The 24,815-nt window shown below is 40.3% G+C and overlaps 1 protein-coding gene across 2 annotated transcripts; it reads left to right on the top strand.

The window, feature by feature from the left end:
* Positions 1-1,338: 1,338 nt before the first annotated feature.
* chrd (chordin) lies at positions 1,339-23,571 on the top strand. Of its 2 annotated transcripts, none has more exons than XM_047390674.1 (21): positions 1,339-1,780; positions 5,332-5,435; positions 5,561-5,687; positions 9,170-9,316; positions 9,479-9,596; positions 9,798-9,885; positions 11,162-11,303; positions 11,471-11,608; positions 11,694-11,776; positions 14,133-14,280; positions 16,205-16,311; positions 17,639-17,954; positions 18,045-18,286; positions 18,779-18,892; positions 19,382-19,573; positions 19,962-20,055; positions 20,174-20,230; positions 20,403-20,506; positions 20,728-20,991; positions 21,104-21,197; positions 22,844-23,571. In XM_047390674.1, the coding sequence occupies exons 1-21, from the start codon at positions 1,639-1,641 to the stop codon at positions 22,897-22,899; spliced, it is 2,877 nt and encodes a 958-aa protein (XP_047246630.1). In that variant the 5' UTR covers positions 1,339-1,638; the 3' UTR covers positions 22,900-23,571. The 2 variants fall into 2 exon arrangements, with proteins under 2 accessions (XP_047246630.1, XP_047246631.1); XM_047390675.1 differs by having other exon boundaries at positions 1,341-1,780; positions 17,639-17,918.
* Positions 23,572-24,815: the final 1,244 nt, after the last annotated feature.

The raw sequence follows: 24,815 nt of genomic DNA, 5'->3' as shown, positions 1-24,815 counted from the left end.
TCCAATCTATAGGAGCGCTCATGTAGCTGCGCTTTGTGTGGGTGTCAGATGACCTCGGTGTGCTTCTCATCATACTGAGGAACCTTTATTGCTGCACAGCGTGAAAATAGGCACAGGATAGTCATAAATCTATGAGGGGACCAAAAGACAGACTGTCAACTCAAATATTGGAGCATTTGGTCCTGTCACCACTAAATTAAAATAACACAAACGAGGTGAGCATAGAAAGTCAACCACTCAAAACCAAATAAACTGTTAGAATTTAAGCAATGCAGGATGCTGTAGAAATTTCCATACATTTTATCTGGCTCGATTTTACTTAGCATGCAAAAAATAGAGGAATACACTCTCAACTCTCTCACTCTCAAGTCCCGCTCAATGAGCAGAACATTTTAACATGAACATGATCAAAGTGCATATTGTTGTATTTATTTATATAATCATTAAATAATTTGCACAAAGTGAATTTTCAAGAATCTTAATACAAATAAATAATCTTCTATCAGATCTGTTGGGAGTCCTTCTCATGATTCGAAAATCCCAGTCTGCACAAATAAAACATACCTGCCAATAAAATTGGTGTGACAGTCTGTAGGCTATACAATTTGGGTCAATTTAAATCATCTCAGAGTAGAAATTCTGCAAATTTGACAGGTAAAATACTCTCAAATGGAACTGGTGTGAGATAAAACGTTACTGAAATAGTAAAGAACTTTTAAAAAGTATTCCAACATGTAAGCTTTGTCCTTTACTCAGTGTAAAGAAGCTCAGCTTCCTAGTCTGTTTGAGATTCACAGCAGGGCTGTGGCTAAACTAGCTTCAAGCTGGATACAAACTTAAATTCTTGCTCCAACATGAAAAGGTTCCCAACCACAGGTCTTATGACAGTTACGCACTTTTAATAGGTTGAAATATTAATTTATAATACAATTCATATAAATATATCAGCTTTACCATTCTCTGCTGGTCGACGACTGAGAATAAAAGCTGATTAAACCAACATCTACAGTTAAATTCAAATCTAAATGTTCGATTGGCTATAAGTATAATGTAGTTAGAACTGAACCATTATTGAACATTGCATTTGCTATCCAATATGCTTGATCTAACTTGTAATTAATACCTCCATTTTTTTATAGTGTAATGCAATGTAAAGATTTAAAAAAAACGTAGACACAATAAATCAGACGCTGACTCATTTCCATATCTTAGGCGTGTGTGAATTGTCAAGGCGTCCATTTCCCTTTCCATCACCCACCCCCATAACCCATCCTTCATCTCTTCAGCCCCCCTCTCCCTCCCCTCCTTCCGACCGGTGGCTGCTTCAAGCTGTCAGAAGGAGGCTATAAAACAGAGAGGGGCGGCTCTGAAGAGGCAGCTCATTTTTGGGGGAAATACACACAGTACAGTTACTTTGCGCTCTGCCTGCGGGGAAAAAACCTTCTGGCTGAGATTGATGATTTAAAACAGGCGACGTTTGACCCAATAATAGCGGACAGTTGGAGGCAACGAGGACACATTGCATTTTTTTGTCAGCCTGAATGAGAATTGGCGTTGACAGGCTGCCAAAGAAGAAATCGTTGGGTGTTTTTTTTTTTTGAGAGAAAGGAAGTAAAGGCTGCTTTGTGAAAGTCTGGGATGCTGGCTCCCCGAGCGCTCCGCTCCTGGCTCTGCGCACTGAGCTGCTGGTGGCTTCACACCGGAACAGCTTCGCGCCTCAAGACTCCTGCGCTGCCCATCCAGTCCGAGAGAGAGCCGCTGCCCTCCAAAGGCCTGGCAGGTACGTGAACCAGCGCCTTTACCTACACGTACCATATCTACTGTCTGCATCAGAACCTGACCCAGACATAGAATAGCAAAACTCCAATAAATGTAAAATGTTTGTGTAAATATAGCTGCCTCCTAGACTGCCCGCAATTTACAAAAAAATCTACGCTATTTGGCTAATTAAGAAATTTATTTCAATCTTATCTTATTTAGAAAATTAGAAAATAGATTAGACTCTGGGAGGCAGCACCGAGCACCAATCTTATTAGCTACTTGTTCATTTTTTGTTTTTACGCCGTGTGACGCTAACCACTTCGCAGGTGTTGCCTCTATCTAGGGTAAGTCACAATTTAAAAATTTCTGTTTGTAAAAAAAATCATTTTCCTTTCACTTTACAATTATGGAGTACGTTGTGTTATATAAAGTATATAAAGCATATACTTTATATAACACTACGTTTAAAGTATATAAAAAAAGTATATAAAAAATCCCCCCAAAATATGTAACATGGCAAAATGTGAGTTATACCTTCGCAAATCACTGTAAGTGTTGTATGGAAATATATATTGTAAGAGTATGTTTTATTTCTTTTTAACTTTTTTTTACTCGGAAATACACAGTTAAAGGAATGCATATGATTTGTTGCTCTTTAAATGTTTAAGTTTTTGGGGGGCAATTAATCTCAGTAGTAGTGTTGCTTGATTTAGGATTTTAACTTTCTAATAATTCAGAAATGGTAGTCTTTCAAATGACAAACAGGAATAATAAAAAAATATTATTTGGTCCTTATCTAATGGCTATTTTAATACATTTAAAGACTATGGACTACTTTCATTTGGAAAATATGATTGTGATTTGTTAGATATCTATTCAAGATGTGAAAAAGAAAAAAGGCTGATACTGAAATCATGGCTGTTTGTTGTCGAGTTTGCCATCTGGTCCATCTCAAAAAACGACAAAAACTAGACATGTCTAAACTCTAAGGTCGTTTTTTTGATTTGCTTGCTACCAAAGGGTGGGTCCATTTTAAAAGCTATATTACCTAGAATGGTCAAAGCTAGAGTAAATTGTTCTAAACTGATAACAGATTCTATAAAAACACAGATTGAAATCTTCATTCAGTTTGTGGAAACTCAAAAGAAGCCCTTTTAGACTTGAGTTGCTTTCTTTTCCTTTACCTTAGATAAGGTCCATCTCAAAAACTACAATACCAGGTTAGACATGTCCATGGTGTTGTCATTTTTAAGATAGCAAGTTGCAAACAACCCAGTTTTCATAAAAGTTTTACAAATCACAAACTGCATTTTAAAGAATCTATCTTGAGTGAACAAGCCAAAAAATACCTTTCTTTGGCAGTTACTCATTGAATAAAGGTTTAAAAAAAAAAAAACTGTAATCTGTAGAATCTGTTATGACTGTAAAATACTTTTGTGTAAGTTAGATTTTTCTAGATACTTTAACTTTTAGGATGGACCCAATATAAGGTGCTCTCTAGCCACAAAATTCCTTAAAATAGACAGGGTTTTTTTTTTACCAATTAAATAAAGGTTTCACAAAAACAAATAACGTTTTGAGGGGATCAAAGGTAGTCCCGTGTTGTTAAATGCAGTGAAATAGCTCATTAGTTCAGTGTTGAAGCTACAAATAGAGTGTGTTGGTCAGCAGCTAAATCGTGTGTGTAGTGAAGTTGGCCACAATGCTGAAGCTACCTGGTCACCAATTTTCTGCGTGATTTAGGGATTATTTCACTGCCTTCTAGGGAATCAGCACTTCAGAATCTAGAATACTTGGAATGGTCAATGTTGTGATGTGACTCCAACAAGTCAAAGTTGTGAAACTCATATAAAAATAGAGATAACACTTGAAAGTCTCCCACTCTGACACCAGTTTTATCTTCATAGGTTTGACTTAAAACTTCCCGTAGTGTTGCCGCCTGTTTTCTCCCAGAGCAAGCGGCAAACCTCTGAGTCATAACCCTGTGAATGCCTTTTGATTCACGCAGGGCTCGATGTGCTTTTTATAAGGTAACTACTCCTAGGAGTTCAAACTAGTGAGGAGCTCTGTGGTAACCGCCGCCTTGTACCATGCAATTCAGAGCTGGAAACTGTAATCAATCGACTTTCCATTACAAGTGCTGGCTCCTCCAAGATGATTTATTTGAGCAGGGACAGACAAGTGGCAGGCGAAGCGAGCAGCTCACAGTTTGGCTCTTTGACTCAGCTGGTGTGTTTAAAGTGTGTAGTCACTTTATTGTAATTATAATGTGGTAAAACTTTGTGTGCATGCCCCTTACACTCACTGCTTATAGCCAGTTCTCCCAAACAGAAATAACTGTAATACTCCTGTAGAGCCTCAGTGTGACAAAGGCTCAATTATCCTTGTAGTATAATAATAATAATAATTATAATAATAATAACAACAACACTAAGGACTATTTTATCTGCTCTGACATGAATACCCAACCCACTAGAACATTTTAGAATTATGACGATATTTAAGGTCTCTTAAACTGATTAGAAAGTGTAACATGTTTACTTTTTAGCTTTAAGGAATTTGAAGATGCTTACAACCCGTATTGAAGCGGTTGCAATGTCTTTCTACCTATTTTCAAGTCTTTATGGTGTTTTATGGTGTGATATTATCTCTAAACTTAGAAGTGCGTATTAAGAAAATTGAGAGATTGAGATTTTTCTGGGATTCTTTGGCAGACCTTCTGAGAAAATTGGCATGTCTCCACCATGCCTTCTCCTGGCTCATTTAGATTAGACACCAAAACTGGTAAGGCATCCAGGGAGTTTCGTTCAGTTCCAGCATGCCTGGACAAGGAACTATATGAGATCTTTTGGTTGTGAAGTATTAAAATGTTGGTAGAGTCTGAGATTGTCATCAAGGAAAACATCAAAAGATGCAAATTTGCATTTACCTAAAGTTCTAGAATCAGTTCTTATTTTGCACCAAATAGATTTTCTTTCTTTTTTTGCAAATATCATGAGATAAAAGGTTTCGACAAATCAAAGGGGATCCTAATGTCAAAAAAGCGCAGAAAATTTAATGATTTTTGTTTTTTTACAAAATCAAAATAAAATTTTCATTTTTCTTAAACTGAGCTTTAAATAATCTCTGTAATCAGTGTAGATCAATCCAGTTCAGGTCTTACCAGTCTAAGTAATTTGTATTTTGGACATGTAAGCAGTGAAACAGCTCTTTAACACTGAGCATTATATATGACCATTTTTTTTCACATTGCTGATAGTGTATTGCTTAAGCCCACTCCATTTGACTGAAAATGCAAGTAAGCAATAGAATACTAATAGTTTTTTTATACTGCGATGCCCCCTAATGGACTGGTGCCTTGGGTGCACCAGTCATATTGCCCATTTTGAGTGACTGTTTAGCCCACATTGATTTTTTCCCCCTGATGTATAAACTAATCAAGCTTTATGCGTATTCTAATTTACAAGTTTTCTGATCAAACTAAAAAAATGTCAAAGCAGAGTGATCCGAATAACCTAACATTTAGGTTTCAGGTAAGCCATGTTTAATCTGCATGTGTTTGTTTCACAGGATGCTCATTTGGAGGTCGATTTTACTCCCTGGAGGACACCTGGCACCCAGATCTGGGGGAGCCCTTTGGTGTCATGCACTGTGTCCAGTGCCACTGCGAACCTGTAAGTGTTGTTACTCTCTGACTCCACTCTTTATTATCTCAGCTTCACTATGTGCATTGTGCAGTATTAAGCCAAAGAAGCATGCCCACTGCCAATGCTTACTGTTGTATCTTTTTGTCTGGCAGCAAAAGAGTCGCCGTGGGAAGGTGTCGGGAAAGGTAAACTGCAGGAACATCAAGCAGGACTGTCCAAACCTGGAGTGTGATGACTCTGTCCTGCTTCCAGGACACTGCTGTAGAACCTGTCCAAAAGGTAATCGTCCTCTGCCTCAAACCTAACACCTTCTCACAAGGGATCAAAGTTTAGGTTATTCTGATTGCGTATGGCTTTTTACCTTGCCATGCCTTGCAAAAGGTTTTGAATCCCTTGAACTTTCCTCCATTTTTCACATTAGAACCACAAACTTCCCTGTATTTTATTGGGATCCTTTGCAATAAACCAACCAACCAAGTTCTAGGAGGAAAACGTTTCCGGTTTTTATTTTTATTTTTTTCAAAGAGAAATCTAAAAAATGTGTTGTGCGTTTGTGAACATCTGTTTCAAGTCTTGCCAAAGATCCTCAACTTAATTTAAGTCTGGAATTTGAATGTGCTTCTCCAGTACATGAATATGCTTTTATGTAAGCCGTTTCATTGTAGCTTTGACTGTATGTTAGTCGCAGTCTTAAGCCTTTTGCAGCCTATATCAGATGTTCTTCCAGGGTTGTCCTGTGTTTTGCTTCATTCATCCTTCAATCCGTTGTCTGCAGCTTCCCTGGTTGGGGGTGGGAATGGTGTTTTTAGGGGAATATGCAAATTTGTGAATGCACAACTAATAGTTCTGCCATCTACAGATGCTTTCAACTGAGCATTGTGTCTCAGCTGCTCCTCCAGTGTTCCCATAGACCTTTGGTATTTGTTTAAATTCTCTCCTTGCTCAGCCTTTCCGTTTAGTTGGAAAGCCATGTCTTGGTAGGTTTGCAGATTTGCAATCCTCCTTCCATTTTCAGATGATGGGTTGAACAGTACTCAAAGCATGCTCTGTTAACTATGTTCTCCAACAAAACCTCTGAGGCAACAGAGCAGCTAGGAGATTAAATGGCACTCAGATAACTCTGCTTACTACATAGGGAACTTCTGTGGGTAATTGGTTGTTCTTGATCAGAATAAAGGGGTCTGAATGCAAATCCCCTTGACTTTTTTCAGGTTTCTATTTGCAAAAATATACTCTCTAATTTACCTTCCATTCCACAGTGAAAATAAATCACTCTCTTTCCTCCTTGTCTTCTTCTTTTGACCTCTTATGCATTTCCAGTTTTCTAGTCATAGGTCAGCTAGTTACCTTTCAGAACAGCTGCTCAACTGATTTTCCACTAAGTTGTGTCAAATGCACATTTTCTGTAACAAACCTTAAGTGAAAGCCACCTACCTTGCCTCTGCACTCCTGCACATACAATTCCACCTTATTATGGTATTACAGAGCTGCCCTGCAAAGAGAAACACACCCTGGGTGGGTGCTTTCCTACCATGTGTGTCTGGTAATGGAATGGAAAGTAAAGGTAGAGCACTGTTGGACTTTATGTTGTGTGTGCTTGGAAGAACCGTGCAGCCCTCTGAATGTGTGTGTGTTGTGGTTAAGTCTTAAGGAAAAGGTTGAGTGTGTTTTTCTTAGCCTTGGCACAATTGCACCTGGGATGTTTGTGCAAGTGATGGAAAATGTGTATACATGTATGCACGCGGGTGTGTTTGTGTGTGTGTGTGTGTGTGTGTGTGTGTGTGTGTGTGTGCTATTACTTGGTGCACCTGAAGATACAGTATAACTAAGCAGGAAGAAGTGAGAGTGACGCAACCCAAAAGCCTTCAGGGGGGCTAGGAATGCCTGGAGAGATGTTTGTGTGTGTGTGTGTGTGTGTGTGTGTGTGTGTGTGTGTGTGTGTGTTTGTGTGTGTGTGTACTGATATTTGTTATATGGCGAGGACAATTTTTCCAACATTTATGACATTGTGAGGACCCACTGCTCCAAGGTCTGGTCCCCGTAAGGAACAATGCTGTTCTTCGGTTGGTGTTTAGGTTTAGGACTAAGGTATCAATTGAGTTTGGGTTAGGTTTAGGGTAAGGTCAATGTTAGAATATAACAATGAATGGAAGTCAATGCAAGGACCCTGTAAGCATAACAAGACACTATGTATGTGTGTGGGTTCTTGTACTTGCTGCTGAGTGAGAACCATTTTTTGTATTTTTATCGCAAAGATTTTCCTAGTCCACACTTTTCCAAATTCTGTTCTTGGGAAAGGGGTTAGGTTTAGGACTAGGGTATGAATTGAGTTATGGTTAGGTATGAACTGGTTAGGCTTAGGGTTAGGTTTAGGGTAAGGGTTAGGCCCTAGAAATCAAGGAAAATGAATAGAAGTCAATGGAAGTATATGAAAATTCCTCACGAAGATAGTAAAACACGGATGTGTGTGTGTGTGTTGTGTGTGTGTGTGTGTGTGTGCCTGTGTGTGTGTGTGTGTGTTTGTTTGTATAAATCAGATGCAGAAAAGAAAAGCAGACAGTTCAATCGAGCTCGTCAGAAAACAACCTTGGGAGAAATAACATTTGGGTGACTAAGAGGCAACGTGTGGTTTTCATTCTCAAGAACATGTCAGAAGGGCTGTAACTGGTTGAACAAGCACCCCTGCATGTGTTACTATGTGTTGTGCATGCATGTGCGGAGCTGTGAGGGCTACACATTACATCAGGATGCAGTGCAGTTTGTGAGGAACAGTGGGTCTTTGTTGAGATCGCACGCCAGTGTCGCTTCCAATCCTCTTGAAGCTTGTCAGCTGTAAGACACAGTGCTGGTTAGCTGTTCTTGGCCAAGAAAGGAGGAGGTAGAAAGACTAAGCTGTCAGGAAGATGGAGACCTCCATATTATGCTGGTCATATGTCTAATCACCCGAGATCAGTTTCAGTTCTGCCAGATGGTCAATGGTCAGGGTTCTTATGTGGGCCACACGTTGTCAGAACCTGTTTGAATTGTTTGGATTTGTGTGGCCACTTTGAAAACCCAAATATTAGATAACATTTCTCAGTGTCTGCTAGGTTGGCAGACAGATACTGGAGTGGCAGACTGGGGAAGTGGTCCTGAATTTTAAGAAAGGAGAACTCTGAGTATGTTCCAACTGTCTGCCTAAAGCGAAGGAGTCCAAGTATCTTGGTGTCTTGTTAACAAGTGATGGTAGGATGGAGTGGGAGATAGATAGATGGATTCAAGCCTCATTTGCCGTAATGTGGGCGTTGTTCCTGTCTGTTGTGATAAAAGAAGAGCTGAACCAAACAGTGAAACTCCCAATTGCATCCACAGACACCTACCTATTTGTCAAGATATGGATCATGCATGAAAGATTGAAATCCCACAAGCAGCTGAAATGAGCTTGTTCCTTAGAGTGGCTTGGTTAACCATTGGAGAGCTGCTGCTATTCTGCATCAAGAGGAGGTGGTTCAGGGAGCTGATCAGAATGAGTCCTGGGAGGAGACCCAAAAGCAGACCCAGAACTTGCTGGATGGACTATATAACCCTTCTGGCCTGGGACTGTTTAGGAATCCCAGAGAAAGAACTAGGGAGTTTTACTAGGGAGAGGGATTTCTGGATTTCCCTCCTGGAACTGTCACCTCTGCGACTCATCTTTGATAAGCGGAAGGCAATATATAGCTGGTATACAGACAGCTGTTTAATGTAGCACAGTGACGTGATTTCTTATTTATATTCTGCAGATTCAAATGACAAAAAGCAAACTGACTCTATGCTGGACAGCTTTGAGTATTTCCATGAGAAGGGCAAAGAGGACGACCTCCACAAATCCTACAACGACAGATCCTACCTGAGCTCTGAGGACACAGGCTTCGTAGAGAGCCGGACAGGTACACCTAAAGCACCCACCGACAAATAGATATAACCCAATGTTCCTTCATATGTTATGCAGGTTGGGTAAAGTAGATGGTGAAATGATATCTAATATACCTTTTCTGCCACATCCTTGTACAGAGTGATAAAACCTATGTGCCTTTTGTTACTCTCTGCAGATTTTGTAGCATTGTTGACAGGGGTGACAGACTCATGGCTGCCCAGCTCCAGTGGAGTTGCCAGAGTTCGTTTTTCTCTGACCAGAACCACACTGACCTTCTCTGTGACATACCAAAGGTAAACCAGCTTGCTAAAGAAGAAGCAAGTCATTTGTTTTGTTTTTTTGCGTTTCACAAGATGTGTCTGTTGTTTCAAATATAATTCTGTAATGGAGTAGGGGGGGGGGGGGAAACGAAGTGCTCTTAATATAAATGAGACAAGTTTTCTGGTCACTGCCTGTTTTTATGCTTGCATCTGAACTTTACCCTCACTTTCCAGAATCGGCCGCCCCAGTAAAATAGCCATCCTGGACTCAGATGGGACTCCTGCTTTTGAATATAAAGTCCCTAAAGGACAAGCAGACATGGTAAGACATTAGTTCCATGAGAGCAGACAAACATATCCTCTTGGCTCCGTCTGTGTTGTATTAGGTTTCACGCACATGTGTTTCCTGAGAGATCAAGCAGCAACATGATGGATGCTCTTACAGCTGGACTGTGTGCTCAGACTCTGATTTGTTTTCTCATAACTCACTCACTGTAACATCATAAACAATAAACACACATATACAGACATTGACACTTCCTATCTGCTTCAATGGCCCATTTCTAAACTTCAAACTGATTGCAGTCATTATTAGCACAGAGTCACCCACACCAACAGTTCAGTTTTAAGTCAGCTTTATCTTGATAAATCAGTATATCTATCCTTCATTGGGCTAGTAGTAACCTCACATGTTTGTTCATATGTTCCCTATGGATTATCTGTATTCCTACATGTGATTTCCTGCCAAAATACACACATCTTCACATTCCATTTCAGACAAAAACACTGTTCAGTGAGACAGGAGCCCCCTAAATACAGGTCCCAGAAATTGGCCTATTATTATTTTTAGATAAATGTCAGTGTCAAGCTCCAGAGGACCTCAGAGAAAACACTATGGCCCTGAAAAAGAAAGGAGGAGGGGGTTTGCTGAAGCAGGGCTTTGCGGGAGAGAGGGAATTTTTCACACGTTACATCATTGCTTAGCAAGGCGACAGAGAGTATTGGTAATTAAAATGGAGATTACTCCTGAACTCCGAGTTATGAGGAGCCGGCATTCTGCCACATTTCTTCCCTCCGCTCAGAGGAAGATGTTTTGGTTTTATGTTCAAGTGCTGTGGCCAAGAGTTCAGTCCACAATCACAAAACGTTATGGATCTAGCAGATGGCAATGTGTTCCCTGTCTGTTCTTATTTATAGTGTTTTCCAAACGTATTCATGAGCCTTAAACTTTTCACGTATTGTCAAGTTACAAAAGGCCTAATGTATACTAATGGTAATGATAGAGCAACGAAAAGTAGGGCTTAAAAGTGAAGTGGATTAAATAAAGATGTTTTTAATAAAGTGGGTTCATTATCAGTTACTTAATCATGCAGTACTTTGTGGGTCTATCACATAATATCTAGAAAAATAGAAATAAATTAAATTGGAGACAAAATGTAAAAACGTTCCTAAGGCATGAGTACCTTTGCAAGGCATTGTATCAACCTTTGTCTAAATATGCTTCCAGGATGAACAAGGTGGCTCGATGTTCATTTGGATTTGCAGCCTGAATTTCCCCAGTACTGCACCTTATGGTGTCTGTGTTTGTTTGTCTGCAGATCTGTGGAGTGTGGAAGAATCTGGCGAAACCTGTCTTGCGACAGCTGCAGTCTGAGCAGATGCGCATCAGCATGACCACATCCACGGGCAGACGAGAAGAGGTGGAGGGCAAGATCATCAAACACAGGGCGCTGTTTGCCGGTGAGACTGCATGTGGGCTGTTAAAGCATATGCTCTTTTTCTTAAATATTTTATGGTCATGTATTGTTTTTCTCAATGCATCAGTTATGTCTGGCAAAATAGACTTATTGTAGATACATGCTTAAGTGTGTGGGCAGATATCTCATGTGCATGTTTATTATGTGCAGAGACATTCAGTTCAATCCTGACCTCAGAGGAGGAGAATGCGGGAATGGGAGGCATCGCTATGCTGACACTGAGTGACAGTGAGAACAACCTCCACTTCATCCTCATCCTACAGGGTCTCATCAGACACAAGGACAAAGGTGAGAGGGAGACACACTGAAGCAAAGATATGGACTCTAAATGAAGGTCTCTCAGTTAATAGTGAAAAAACCCTTTTCTCCTCAGAGCCGGTTTTGGTGCCAATCCGAGTCCAGCTGATGTACCGCCAACATGTCCTGAGAGAGATCCGGGCAAACATCACCTCTAACGTGAGTAACACTTAAACATCCATTCTAACCAGTTTGGTCAAAGAAGGAACCAGTTTTAAAGAGAATTATTTTATGCTGATTATTGCAACACAGTGGAGAAGTTGTAGGTCCAAAGGTTTGCTCAAAGTGTTAGGATGTGGACCCGAAGCCGTCTTGTTTTGGGTTTGAAGCTTATGACACATCAACACAGTCCCAATCCTGCCCCCTCCCAGTTCCCATCCACTCAAGCAGACGGATGTGGTTTTGTCGCCACATCCTAGCGATGTTATCGCCGCTGCTCGGATCACAGCTCACCATCTCGAAACATGACGAGAAACATTAACGGAGGCGCGGGAAAACAAAGAAAAGAGAAAGTGTGTGTGTGGAGAGTTTGGCAAGAGATAGATGGCGGCAGGGGATGAGACACAGAGGAAGCATGGAGGTAAAAGAGGATGCAGCGTGCAGACACCTCTCACACATGTCAGTGGTTAGTGGTCTGTGGGCTCAGTTGAAGGAGAGGAGGAGGGTGGTGGGGAGGTGATGAAAGGTGTGTCTGGTTTTAATTCTGCCAGGGAGGGACGATGTGTGTCTTTTGAACTGGTTGTTTACAGAACGTGTCCGTGACAAATATGTGTAAGGTTTGAGCTTAGCCACTGCTTTCTGACCGATTAAACTGTACAATGGCAGGAAAGCCAAACTCTCACCATGTGATTATCATTTCAAGCGCAAGACAATGCTTGACTTATGTGCTTTGTAATACTTGCAATAATATATATATATGCCGCTTGAACCTTTGAACGTTTTAACACATATTTTTTTAAGATTTTATGTGACATACCAGGACAAAGTGGTGCATAATTGTCTAAAAAATGTGGCATTGGTATGCATTCTACCCTGTTTACCCCGATATCCTTAAAAAAACACTTTTGCAACCAATCATCCAAAAGTGAAAAGAATATGACACATCTGCAGGTCAGCCTTAATCAGAAGGTGCTCTGGTCAGATTAGACCAAAACTGAAATGTTTAGTCAAACCACTATGCGGGGCAAAAACTAAACGTGGTGTTGTCAGCATTACGCTGAGGGCATGCTTTTCTTTAGCAGGGATGTGGAAGCTGGTCAGAATTGATGGGAGATTGAATGGAGCAAAATAAAGGGCAGAACTAGAAATAAAACCGTCTGCATAAGACTTTACACTGGGGCAAAGCTTCAACTTTCATTAGGATGATGACTCTGAACACACAGGTAACTCTAAGCCTACTCATGTGATAAAATGGTCTAGTCAAACTTCAGACCTACATCTAATTGAGAATCCGGCTAGAGCTTAGGCCCTTTCGCATAAAAGAATGCGTAAAGATTTTCAATATTTAAATGTGCAAAGCTGGTACTTGCAGAAAATATTGTCTGAATACGAATGCATGCCGCAGTTTATTTAGTAAAAAATGTTGAAAGCCATGCTTTGGGTTGCTCTAGCTCATAAAATCCATGTGAGATACATTAAGGTTTGTGGTTGCAACTTGACATATGGCAAAACAACTCAAGGGTGTGAATACTTTTGAAGAGCGCTGTAAAGACACACTTGGACAAGTAGCCTTGTTACTGCTGTGTTACTGCCCTGCTCCATTCACACCAGAACCCAATATATCCATCTTCACCTTGCCTCCACCTCATTATTGGTTCCAGTTTTTCTTCCAACAACATAACCCTCTCTCAGTGCTGCCCCTCCTCTGTCTATGAGCTGTTTTGGCTGCTCACTCTGTGGATTTATGCTTCACGTGTATTTATATTGAACTGAGGCCTGAGGGTCATAAAAGCAACATTTCTTTAACACACTCATATTGTATCCCATTAATCCATCATTTCTCAGTGTCTTTGTGGAATATTGTCAGTCCTGCTTCAAATTTAGGATCTCTAAGTATGAAACCAGTTAAAGCAAAGCAAACTCAAGTCAAATTGTACGCGTGTGAGCGAGGTGATTATGGGGTCGTGTTGTTTCGTAGCAGAAATGTTTGTGGCCTTAACGGATTCGGACTCTGTCATGCCCTTGGAACTGTCGTATTTATTTAATCTCTGGAGGTTCAGCTGCTATGAGATTTGTTTTGCTCTCTGTTCCCTTTTTGTTTAGGATAAATAGAAACAAATGGAGCCGGACACAAAAATCATGAGCCTGTCCTTCCTTTAAAGAGGTTGGGGGTGGTTACTCTGGTGACATATCAGTCTTGAATAAACCTCATGTCAACAAAATCTAACACTTTATTGTGACATTTTCATTCCTGCTTTTGAAGACCATATTTATTTATTTGCGACATTTTTTTTTTTTTACTCCTTCTCTTACAAATAAGCTTTTAGTGTTGTGCTAACCACTTCAATCTGTGCAGGATCCAGATTTTGCAGAGGTGCTGACAGACCTGAACAGCCGAGAGTTGTTTTGGTTATCGCGTGGTCAGCTGGAAATGGCAGTGGCGACTGAGGGTCAGGATCCCCGACAAATCTCTGGCTTCATCACTGGGAGAAAATCTTGTGACAGTAAGTGTTATGCAGTAAGAAACCTAAATGCTCACTTTGTTCTACGGGTACAGGCGTTAGAAAAACACTAGGTAGCACATGACTGTAAAAAGAACGGAAAATGGTACCTGATTTTTCCAATTTGTTTTACAAAAAGTGTGGCATTCAATGGAATTCAGTCCACAGAGTCAGCTGCAGGTCTGTTGGGGATATGTCTACTTACTTTGCACATCTAGAGACACAGGTTTTATCCATTCTTTGCAAAATAGCTCAAGCAGCATCAAACTGGATAGGTAACATCTGTGAGCATCAATGTTCATCAAGACATCCCACAGATTCTCAGTTGCTTTCAGGTCTAGACTGGACCATTCTAATGTGGATATGCTTTGATTTAAACCGTTCCATTATAATTCTGGCTGGATGTTTGTGATCGTCCTGCTGGAAGGTGAAGCTTCAGTCCTGTCTCAGGTCTTTTGCAGCCTCAAACATGATTGTCCCTGGGACCAGCTTCCTTGTTCCCGCTGAAGAGAAGCATCCACACAGCATGATGCTTCCACTACCATGTTTCATCATGTGACTTTTTGCATATCGATCAAAAAGCCCAAGTTTGGTTTCATCTGACCAGAAGACCTTCTTCCCCATGTTTGCTGTTTCTCCTACGTGAGCAGTGGCTAACTCTAAACAGGACTTCGAATGGCTTTTTTAATAATGCCTTTCATTTAGTCGCTTTTAATGAAAGCCAGATTTGTGGAGCGCATGATTACTGGCTGTGCTGTCAACAGATTCTCCAACCCGAGCTGTGGATCTGTGCAGCTCCTTTGGAGCTGGATAATATTTACGATTATTAAAGTGAAGGGACCCAAACAAAAATGAATGTCACACTTTTAAGGATTTTGTTTGATGAACATTTTGGAAATGATGTAGCAGGTTCCTTTCACTTCAAAATTATGTAATTAGTTGTATTGATCAACTACAGAAAATCCCAGTAAAGCACATTAAAGTTTGACAAGAACTTCAAAGGGCAATGAATACTTTTCCAAAACTCTTTGAGTTGGTTCTGAGCAGCAGAGAAACAGGAAAAGAAAAACAGTTAAAACAATGGTTTGTGTTGCTATGGTACTGGGCCCATCCATCTGTGGCTGTTTTTGTCATTCTCTATAAATACTTTCTTTCTGTCTCCTTTCTTTCAAGTCTTATCGATGTGGGGAAAACTATGTTTATAGACCTTATGTTGGACTTGGTGTCCCACCGAGGGCCTGCACACATGTGTGTTTGAAACCCTAAGAAAAGGGTTTCAGGAAGACTGCAAGCAGTCTACAAATATTAAAGCATGAACACATGGCCTTTTCTATGGGACTCATTTTTGAACATAATCATCACCATTAGCAAGTCTACTGCTAATGTAAAATGCTTTGATTATGTTTTTTTTATTGTCACAGAGTAGGATTTATAACAAAAAAGATGCTTGTTTGTAAAATGTGTATACACACACTCACACACACATGGTTGCTGCCAAGGTTAGCGTGCTGGACCTGATTCCCCAAGTTCCAACGTTTTGATTAACAGTGTCTGATGTAATCTGTTAGGAATTCAATTCCAACGCTCTTCTCTGCCTCTCTGTCTCCTCCATGTCTCAGTCCCTTCGTTCGATGTCCTCTTTGTGCAGCTTTGGCATCAGTTCCCATGTGTGGCGTTGTTCCCTCTGTGCCTCATATTAAAAACTTTCTCTCCACTTCTGTTACTCATTACCTCCTGTCCCCCTCAGCTCAGTCTTTCTAAGGCTTGCTTCACTCACCAAGAGATAGCCCAATCTAAGACAGCCTTCAGCAGGTTCCTTTACAAAGAAACATTGATGTTTTTTGTATGACAGACGATGTGTTAAACAGACACAGCTTTTTGTTATCATTATTTTCATTTTATATGAATCTGTCTATGTCCAATCCAGCTATTCAGAGTGTGATGTCCAGTGGCAATGCATTGATCCCAGGGAAGACAGGAGGGGCGGGATCTGCTGTCTTTAACCTCCATGATAACGGAACGCTGGACTACCAGGTATCAATCTGTTTCACTCTAACACAAGTTGGTGTTTTTTTCTTTTCAGGAGAACTTTGTTTGATTTTAAAGAGTACAACAAGGTTTAATATTTTGGACTGCATGCATTTGTTTCCTTAACTGGTTTAAACTGGTTGTTACGTTGGAAATATGCAGAAGTGGAAGCCCTTATTGAGACCCCTTGCTTGTCATGCTCATTAAAGTCAAAAGGTTTGCTGTGAAACAGCTTTGTTATTAGTTGATAAAACTGTCATATCTGAAGTGTTTGAGTTCAGCAGAGCTCTGCTTATGCTACTAAGACATTTTAAATCACAGTCATGGTAAAAACCAACTGCAACAGTTTCAGTACAATATTTTTAAATTAAGAAAACAAAACTCAATTTTAGATTTAGGAAAACACAAAACATACTCAATATTTCTCTGCTGAAAAATGAAACCAGAATGAACAGTAAGAATTAAGAGAATAAGTAGCATTCAGGCACTGCTAACCTAATGCACCTGAATATATCGTCATCAGCAGGTGTGACCACATCTATTATAGAAGGAGTTTGTCCTGTTTGTTGCCAAGTAGGAAAGAAATCAGCAATGACTAGAGAAGCCACAGTTTCTGTCTTCAAACTATTTAATGTTCATCATTCTGTTGTGAGAAAGGTAAATCATCAATGAAAAACATTTAAGGCAGTTGTGACCCTAAGGTCAGACTGTACAGTGCTCTGTTTCCACTTACTTTCACATACTGTACTCTGCATATCTTCACATGTTAAATGTCGATGTTCACCACATTGCAAATCAGAAAGATTGAATGTATGGGCTGTTTAAGGTACACAGTCAAAGTCTTTTCTCTCTAAACACAACATAGCAGCACAGCCTAAGGTGCCCAGGTTCAATATGATTTGGCCACGATGTATAGAGTGTCACTTAGCTGAGACCAAACAGTCTCAGGCATGGGGGTGGAGTGGTAATAATTTGGCCATATTATTAGTCTTACCCATGCCACTCTTTTGCTTTATCAATCAGTACTTTCTTTTAGCAGTAAGAAAACTAAAAATAAACACATTATTAAACATTATTATTACAACCACAAGACCTGGGCATGTTGAAGTCACTGACTCAACCATGACTGTACACCATGGTGTTGTTGACTCAAATAGGTAATCTGTCCACCTAAACCGATTAAAAGCGAACAAACCAAAATTACATTTTTTTATAATGTTGCAGTAATATGTCCACATTTCTCAATGCTTTTGAAAAGACCCATAGTATTATGATGAAAACCAGATTTAGAGTTGATGGAGTGTTTTAAGATTTCTGGGTCTCCATTCTGCAGGTTCAGGTTGCAGGTCTCACAAGTGATGTGGTGGGTCTCACAATAGAGCTGAAGCCGCGGCGTCGAAACAAGCGCTCCATCCTATATGATTTAACACCGGAGTATAGCAAGCCTACGGGGCAGGCGGTAGGCAGCTGGAGTCGACTGGAGGCGCGACATGTCCACATGCTGCTGCAGAATGAGCTCTTCATCAATGTGGCCACAGCACACAGCCAGGAGGGGGAGCTCAGGGGTCAAATCAAGGCCCTGCCTTACAGTGGTCTGGAGGTGCCCAGAGATGGTGAGGACCGATGGAACGAGGAGGGCTGGAGTTGTGGTAGACAAATTAAGAAACAGCTATACATAAAAAGATACAGTAAATCTCTTCGAAAATGTACTATATATATTGTCCTTTCTAACCTTCCAGAGCTGCCCACTCCTCTTGCTGGACATTTTGTGTCCCCACCAGTAAGAACTGGTGCATCTGGCCATGCCTGGGTTTCAGTGGACAAACATTGCCACCTGCACTATGAGATAATTGTCGCAGGCCTTAGTAAGACAGACGATGTGGCTGTGAACGCTCACCTGCATGGACTGGCTGAGATCGGAGAGCTGGATGACAGCAACACAAATCACAAGAGGCTGCTGACAGGTTTCTACGGCTCTCAGGTTCGTCTGTTCATACATGCTACCGTAGAAATACCCTGGTCAGAAGTTAATGTTTTGGTTTTGTTTTAGATAAAGAAAATCAGAAGTCATATTTTATATTAGAATGTGTTTACATTTTAAGACAGCACAGCCAAATAAATCTCATTCAACCTACTCATTAGGTGCAAATGTGAAATCTTAAACTGGTATTTCTTAGCATTTTTTGATTGTTTATTCAGACTTGTTTTTGGCATCAATGACTGTCCCAAAAGAGAAACAAGTAGAGTTTGTGTTGCATAAAAGGAAACCAAATCCTGCTAATGGTTCTCAGTCAGCAGCAGCTCTAATTAGGAGGTGAGTAAGTCAAAGGGATCACAGGGTTAAATGGAAGCAAGGTATACAATGTCTGGTGAATGAAAACACTTTAAAATACCTGTCCAGGACAATCTCTGCTTCATACATAAATCCAAAAACCTAAAGTACTGAATCTAAACTTGTTTGTCTGCCCTGCAGGCCCAGGGTGTTTTAAAGGACATGAGTGTTGAACTATTGCAACATCTGGACCAGGGAACAGCCTTCATCCAAGTCAGCACCAAGATGAACCCTCAGGGAGAAATACGAGGACGGGTATGTGATAAAAGGTCACATTGTCACTAACTGTAATGTCACTGTGGACTTTAGTGATATATTTGGCCACAACAGTTGTGATAATTACCAATGTCAAAGTTAATAAATACAGTATATATAACTCTGTCTGGTAAATCTGGTAAAAATGAGAAAGTGTTTGAAGTTTGGCAAAAAAAATGTGAAAAGTGTTTTCCCCCTGCAGTATAAAGAGTGTCTGTTTTTTAAAGGTGGTATTAAGAGAAGGGGCTCTGTGTTGTAGGAGTCCTGCAGATTCTTTAACCACCTGAATCTTTCTGGGTGCATGTGATTGTTTTCACTGGCAGCTGTTGTTCTCTACAGAGGACAGACAAACCTCACAGGTGTATAGGTTGATCATGTTGTGAGGCCCTCTTTCATCCCAACTTTATTTCACCCACTTTTTTTCCCAGGTCCTCCCTCTCCATCTGACTCCATCTAATGTTTTTTTCTCCACACATTCCATGATTCCAGGTCCATGTTCCAAACACCTGTAAGTTTGGTGCCCCAGCGGAGGTGGAAGAGGCAGAGTTTGACGACCTTTTTCTTAATGACCCAGAGGAGCTGAAGAAAGACCCAAATACCTGCTTCTTTGAGAACCAGCACCATGCTCACAGCTCTCGTTGGACTCCCAGCTACGATAAGTGTTTCACATGCAGCTGTCAGGTAAGCAGGACAAAACAAAGGCAAACAAGAACTGATTTTTTTATTGTTTCAATTAGGGGTGTCTCAATCTGGATGTTTTGTCCCAGATGTTGCAATGAGTCAAGGCAGCTCTGCAGCTATGCAGATGGCAATTAGCCACAGGGGTACGCTGGGGTGCAGCAGACAAAATCCCACTGTAGACCAATAACAAGTATCAGAACTCAGGTTTCATCAGGGAATCTGATACTTCTTATATTAAAACACCTTCATTGAGAGCTGATAACTAGAATTGGATCTGGACATCCCAAACTAAGTTTAAATTGTTCAAAATGTTTAAAAAATGTTTTTAGGAATATGATCAAGTTGTCTGCACAAATTAATGATGCGAACACATTTTTTTTATTTGTAGAAGCGAACAGTGATCTGTGATCCAGTTATCTGTCCAGAGCTGACTTGCTCCAGAACTATTCAGCCTGAGGACAAGTGCTGTCCTGTCTGTGATGGTAAGGTCAACATTATGTTGGTGTTTTCTAAGTTATTCATTGATGCTAAAGTGCTCTCCACGGCCATTTATGAGATTCAAACTGATTATGTTTTTATGACGGTTTTCCCTGTGTACAGAAAGGAGGGAGCCTAAGGACATGAAAGCACCAGAGGCGGTGGAAGAACATCTCGAAGGTGGTATTATATATGTATCTGCTTTAGAATTTATTTTCCCTCTTTAATGTTGTATGTTTTCTAACTGCTTTTCCCTTCTGCCCATTTTAGTTTATAGGATCTTAGCACACACCTTAATGAACCCCCTGGCTTACATTGGTAACCCTCCTATCTTGTATTTTCCAACACTCAGGTTGTTACTTTGAAGGCGACCAGAAGATGCATGCCCCAGGAACCACATGGCATCCCTTTGTTCCTCCGTTTGGATACATTAAATGTGCTGTCTGCACTTGCAAGGTAATAAACATCAATAAACATGCTCACATCTGGCTGAGTTTACAACCCAGAGGCTTGTTATGGATCATTTGTGTTGGATTAGGCTGCAAAGAATGTGAAGCATAAAGACACTTCTCCTCTGTCCTTTAAGGATGCCCATGCTATTGAAAAGGAAAAACCAATGCATCACATTTTTCTTAGGAAAAATAACGGTTTCCAATCTGTTGTTATTTTAACCCAAGGGCTCTACAGGGGAGGTCCACTGTGAGAAGGTGACGTGTCCCGCGCTGACCTGCAGTCTCCCAGTGAGACGGAGCCCCTCTGACTGCTGTAAGGAGTGTCCTGAAGAAGAAAGAACCCCTGCAGGCCTGGAGCTCAGTGACATGATGCAAGCGGATGGCCCACGATACTGCAAATTTGGAAAGAACGTTTACCAGAACAGCGACAGCTGGCATCCCTGGGTACCGCTGGTGGGTGAGATGAAGTGCATCAACTGCTGGTGTGATGTAAGCATGAGGGATCCACAGGTTTCTGCCAAAAATTTTATCTGAAATCTGAATTTTCCCAACAAATGCACAAGCCCTTAATGTTGCTCTCCTATTCTCTTTTTCTCCACAGCATGGAGTTACTAAGTGTCAAAGGAAACAGTGTCCAGTGCTGACCTGCTCTAACATCACCCGTACAGAGAGCTCATGCTGTCCTGAATGTGCTGGTGAGCAGTGAACACTCATTGATTTACAGTATTTTTATTAGGGGTGTAACAAAACCTCACAACATTTTAATGTCACCATATTTCTTTAAAATAAGTCTAAGCTATTATTACATGCCTGGATATGAAATGAGTGCTTTAAATTAAACAGCTGGTATCTATGTCTGAGGATCTTATTTTGAAGAGAGAAAGGAAGTAGGTCTTGGGTTGTCTTGCACTGTTGCCAACTTGGCAACCTTGTCCCCAGTATTCAGACCCCTGCACCCACTTAGTCAAAAATTGACAAAGGAAAAACCTAGTAACCTTTTCTGGTGTTTTGAAGTCATGAAAGCAAAGTTGTTCATATTCTTCTATCTTCTTTGCACACTCACCCGTCTGCATCCAGAACATAAGTGAATGGTGCATGAAGCCGGAAAATTTGCAGAAAACTAAACCAAATTAGAAAGTTCAAAACATATTTAAAGTTGTTGTTGTCTCTTCCATAACATTATTCCTCTCTTCTACAGATTTTAGTATGACCACATAGCAACTTTTTGGACAATGAATAGATACTGTCCTGGCTGTGGAGATGGCAACAGCGTTGCCCTGCTGTGTTGGTAGAGCTGGGTGTTAACATCTTCTTCTCATGCTGGTTGACAACACTTAATTACATAACCACCGAAGAATCTTCTTCTACTTTTAACTTGTTTGTGCTGCAACATTTTGTTTTTTTAGTTTTAGAAAAAAAAAATCAATGACAGAGTGACAGACAAGATACAAATACTTTGTAAGCAGTGTGGGAAAACTGCAACTGGCTAAACGTTAACGCTAACAATGCTGAAGTTGACAACTGCTTCTGACACTTAACTACAGAGGTTTTTTAGTTGATTTTAAAGTATCTGGGTAGTATTTAATCACCAGTTATTCAAACCCTAGAATTTCTGATTGATCAAACCTAAACTGGAACATTTTACACTAAAAGGAGCTTCTTTTTTTTTTTTTTTTTTTAAGATATTTTTTTCACCACTAGTGGCCTTTATTTTTTTTATTTTTTGACAGTAGGCAGATAGGAAAGAGGGGTAGAGAGAGAGGGAGACATTTGGCAAATGTCGCCGGGTCCGGGACTCGAACCCTGGACAGCCACTTTGAGGACTATAGCCTCTGCTTATGGTCGCGCGCTTTCGACATTTCTCGTCTTATTGTTAAATGTGCTGCTCTTACATTACATCCTCTTTTCCTGCTTTTGGAACATTGACCCTTCATGAATTCACACTTTAAGCGAACTGCTCCATGCTTCATATAAACTGTGCAGAGACAGGCAGATCTCACCGTGCCATGGTGCGGTTCTCTGATCCATTTCATGGTCCGGAATGGGTTCACAGAGGCATGATTTTCAATTCTTCTTTGGTGTTCGGGACCATTATTGGTTGAGACAAACATATAGACCACAATAGATAGTTAACACAACAGAGTTGTCAAACTTGGATTAGAAATTCTGCAAAGATTAGACTACAGATTGTTTGAAAAACCAATTTCTAAAATCCTCACTATTTGTGAAAACAAAACAAAAAATCAGGGATTCTTGGTTTCGCAAAATATTGCAGAAAATTGGTCTTGTTGCATTTTCTTGAACTCAATATGATCTCATGCATTTTTTACCTTCTCCATAGATAACAAACAGGAAGCTGATCTGATGACAAAAACACCAGGCAAAAGACGAACCTAGAGACAATGATGATGTGAAATGCCCCCACTCCTGAGATGAGCCCCAACCCCCCGTTTTTAGGAAACCCAGCACCGTACTCTTCCCCATCCCACACAGACATGTTCCCAGAGCTGCACACTGGGACCCCTTTTCACTCCTGACCCGACACCCACCCTGTTATCAGCTTTAAGATTGTAATGAGGAGAGCCGTGCAGAGACTGGAGGGAGTTCAAATGCAAAATAAAAACTTTTTAAGTGAAGCATCGAAGCTTTGGTGAGGACCAACCTAATGTTACTCACATGTTGCCTTCAGTGTTGTTGAAGTTTAACCGTCGCTACACAGCTGCTCATCGGACTGAAATCCAGCAGGATTTTAAATAGCAAGCATTGGGAGTAAAAAGCAGTTTGTATCGACAGAGCTTCTTTTTGAAGCATAGCCATAGCTGCTGCGGTTCCCACTGGACACAACGATGGAAAGTGTTACTTAAGATGGCTTGAGTGTGTGAATGTAGGTATCTGTGTGTGTTTCTTTTACTTATTTTGGTGTTTGATAGTGGAAGTGAATAGAAGTGTATCTGCTCACCGGCCTACAGCTTTCGTTTGTTGTAAGAAAATATTTCTACTCTGTATGAATCTCATTCCTAATAAGATCACAGTTTTTCTGGGATATTAAAACACCCTCTGTTTATATCATTTCGCCTCAGTTTTGGTTCTTCCTGTTTTCTTTTAAGTCCTATTTGAATATTTTTTTTCAGTCATTGTGAACTATGCAGGAGGGTTTGTATTTTGTATTTATTGAATACCATTGAAATAAAATAAAAGGGGTTTTGTTCGTGAGGAAATGTCTGCTGATTTTTACATGCTGTTACTAAGCATATACCAGTAATTCCTCCTTTATGAATTTTTACCTTTTTTCCATTTTAAGTTGAACATTTTGCTTTTTAACTTTCTTTAGATTTCCTTCCTATTCTCAATGTTTTTGTCCTCTTTGTTTGAATTTTTTGTCCATTTCAGACTTGCCTTTGGAATGTTTATAAAATTTGAAGTGAGATTCTATAAAGTCAATCTAAGTTATAGTTTTTGTTTCTGTAGTTGACAGATGTCATATCACTATGAGTTTGTAGAAATAAGAAGAATGCCTCAACGCGATGCAGGGTTAACATTCAGTCAGACGCACTGCCACCTTAGCTGAATTTAGGATATTTTCTCATCTGTTTCAACATGAATTTACTTGGTTGAGAATGCAGGTTTATTCATCAGTCAGCTCTCAGTCTGCCAGACGTGGAGTAAACATTTGGATTTTGTGGGAGATAGTCCATTTCTGGGTCTTATACCTGTGTGGAAATTATTTTGATGGTCTCACAATCAGCAGATCAGGCGGATGGAAAGAGCTGTCAGTCTGTGGCATTGACATTTCAATTAGTAACAGGCGATGTTTGTGTGAGAAAACAGCTACAAACTTAATGGTTTACTGCAAGAGTTAATATTCAGTAACATTTTTAGGTGGAGTTATTTTAAATTCATAAAATCAGCCTTTCTTTTGACTACGTACAGCAAGAAGATAAGACACCTTTCTGTTTTAGTTCTAATAGAACGATTAATGAAAATCACTTCATAGAACTTCTCTTCAGAAACTCCAAGCTCACCATTTTATTTGTCTTCCTAAAAAGCCCATTCTTCTTCTTTTTCTATTTTGCTTTCTTTTTTGTTATTTTCTGCTTTCTTCCTCAGACAGTCACATGTGATCACACACACACACACACACACACACACACACACACACACACAGAGGGAGACAAAAAGACAAACACACAATGAAAGCACACAGACTGAAACATAAACACACGTTCACAGAGTCACACATGTCCAAACCCTGGTCCTGGAACACACACATTGCTAAAAAGCCAGCAGTTATTCCAACACACCGCTATAAAGCT

This window comes from Girardinichthys multiradiatus, chromosome 18 (assembly GCF_021462225.1).
Source record: "Girardinichthys multiradiatus isolate DD_20200921_A chromosome 18, DD_fGirMul_XY1, whole genome shotgun sequence".
NCBI lineage: Eukaryota > Metazoa > Chordata > Actinopteri > Cyprinodontiformes > Goodeidae > Girardinichthys > Girardinichthys multiradiatus.
Note: the sequence above shows the minus strand (reverse complement) of the source record. Positions and strands in the feature narration are given on the sequence as shown.

What these genes read in the sequence shown, in the direction of transcription:
- chrd (XM_047390674.1), top strand. Translation starts at nt 1,639, where the DNA reads ATGCTGGCTCCCCGAGCGCTCCGCTCCTGGCTCTGCGCACTGAGCTGC. An exon ending in CTGTAGAACCTGTCCAAAAG is followed by an intron (nt 5,688 to 9,169) that starts GTAATCGTCCTC and finishes TATATTCTGCAG; the next exon opens with ATTCAAATGACAAAAAGCAA. An exon ending in GTTTCACATGCAGCTGTCAG is followed by an intron (nt 19,574 to 19,961) that starts GTAAGCAGGACA and finishes TTTTATTTGTAG; the next exon opens with AAGCGAACAGTGATCTGTGA.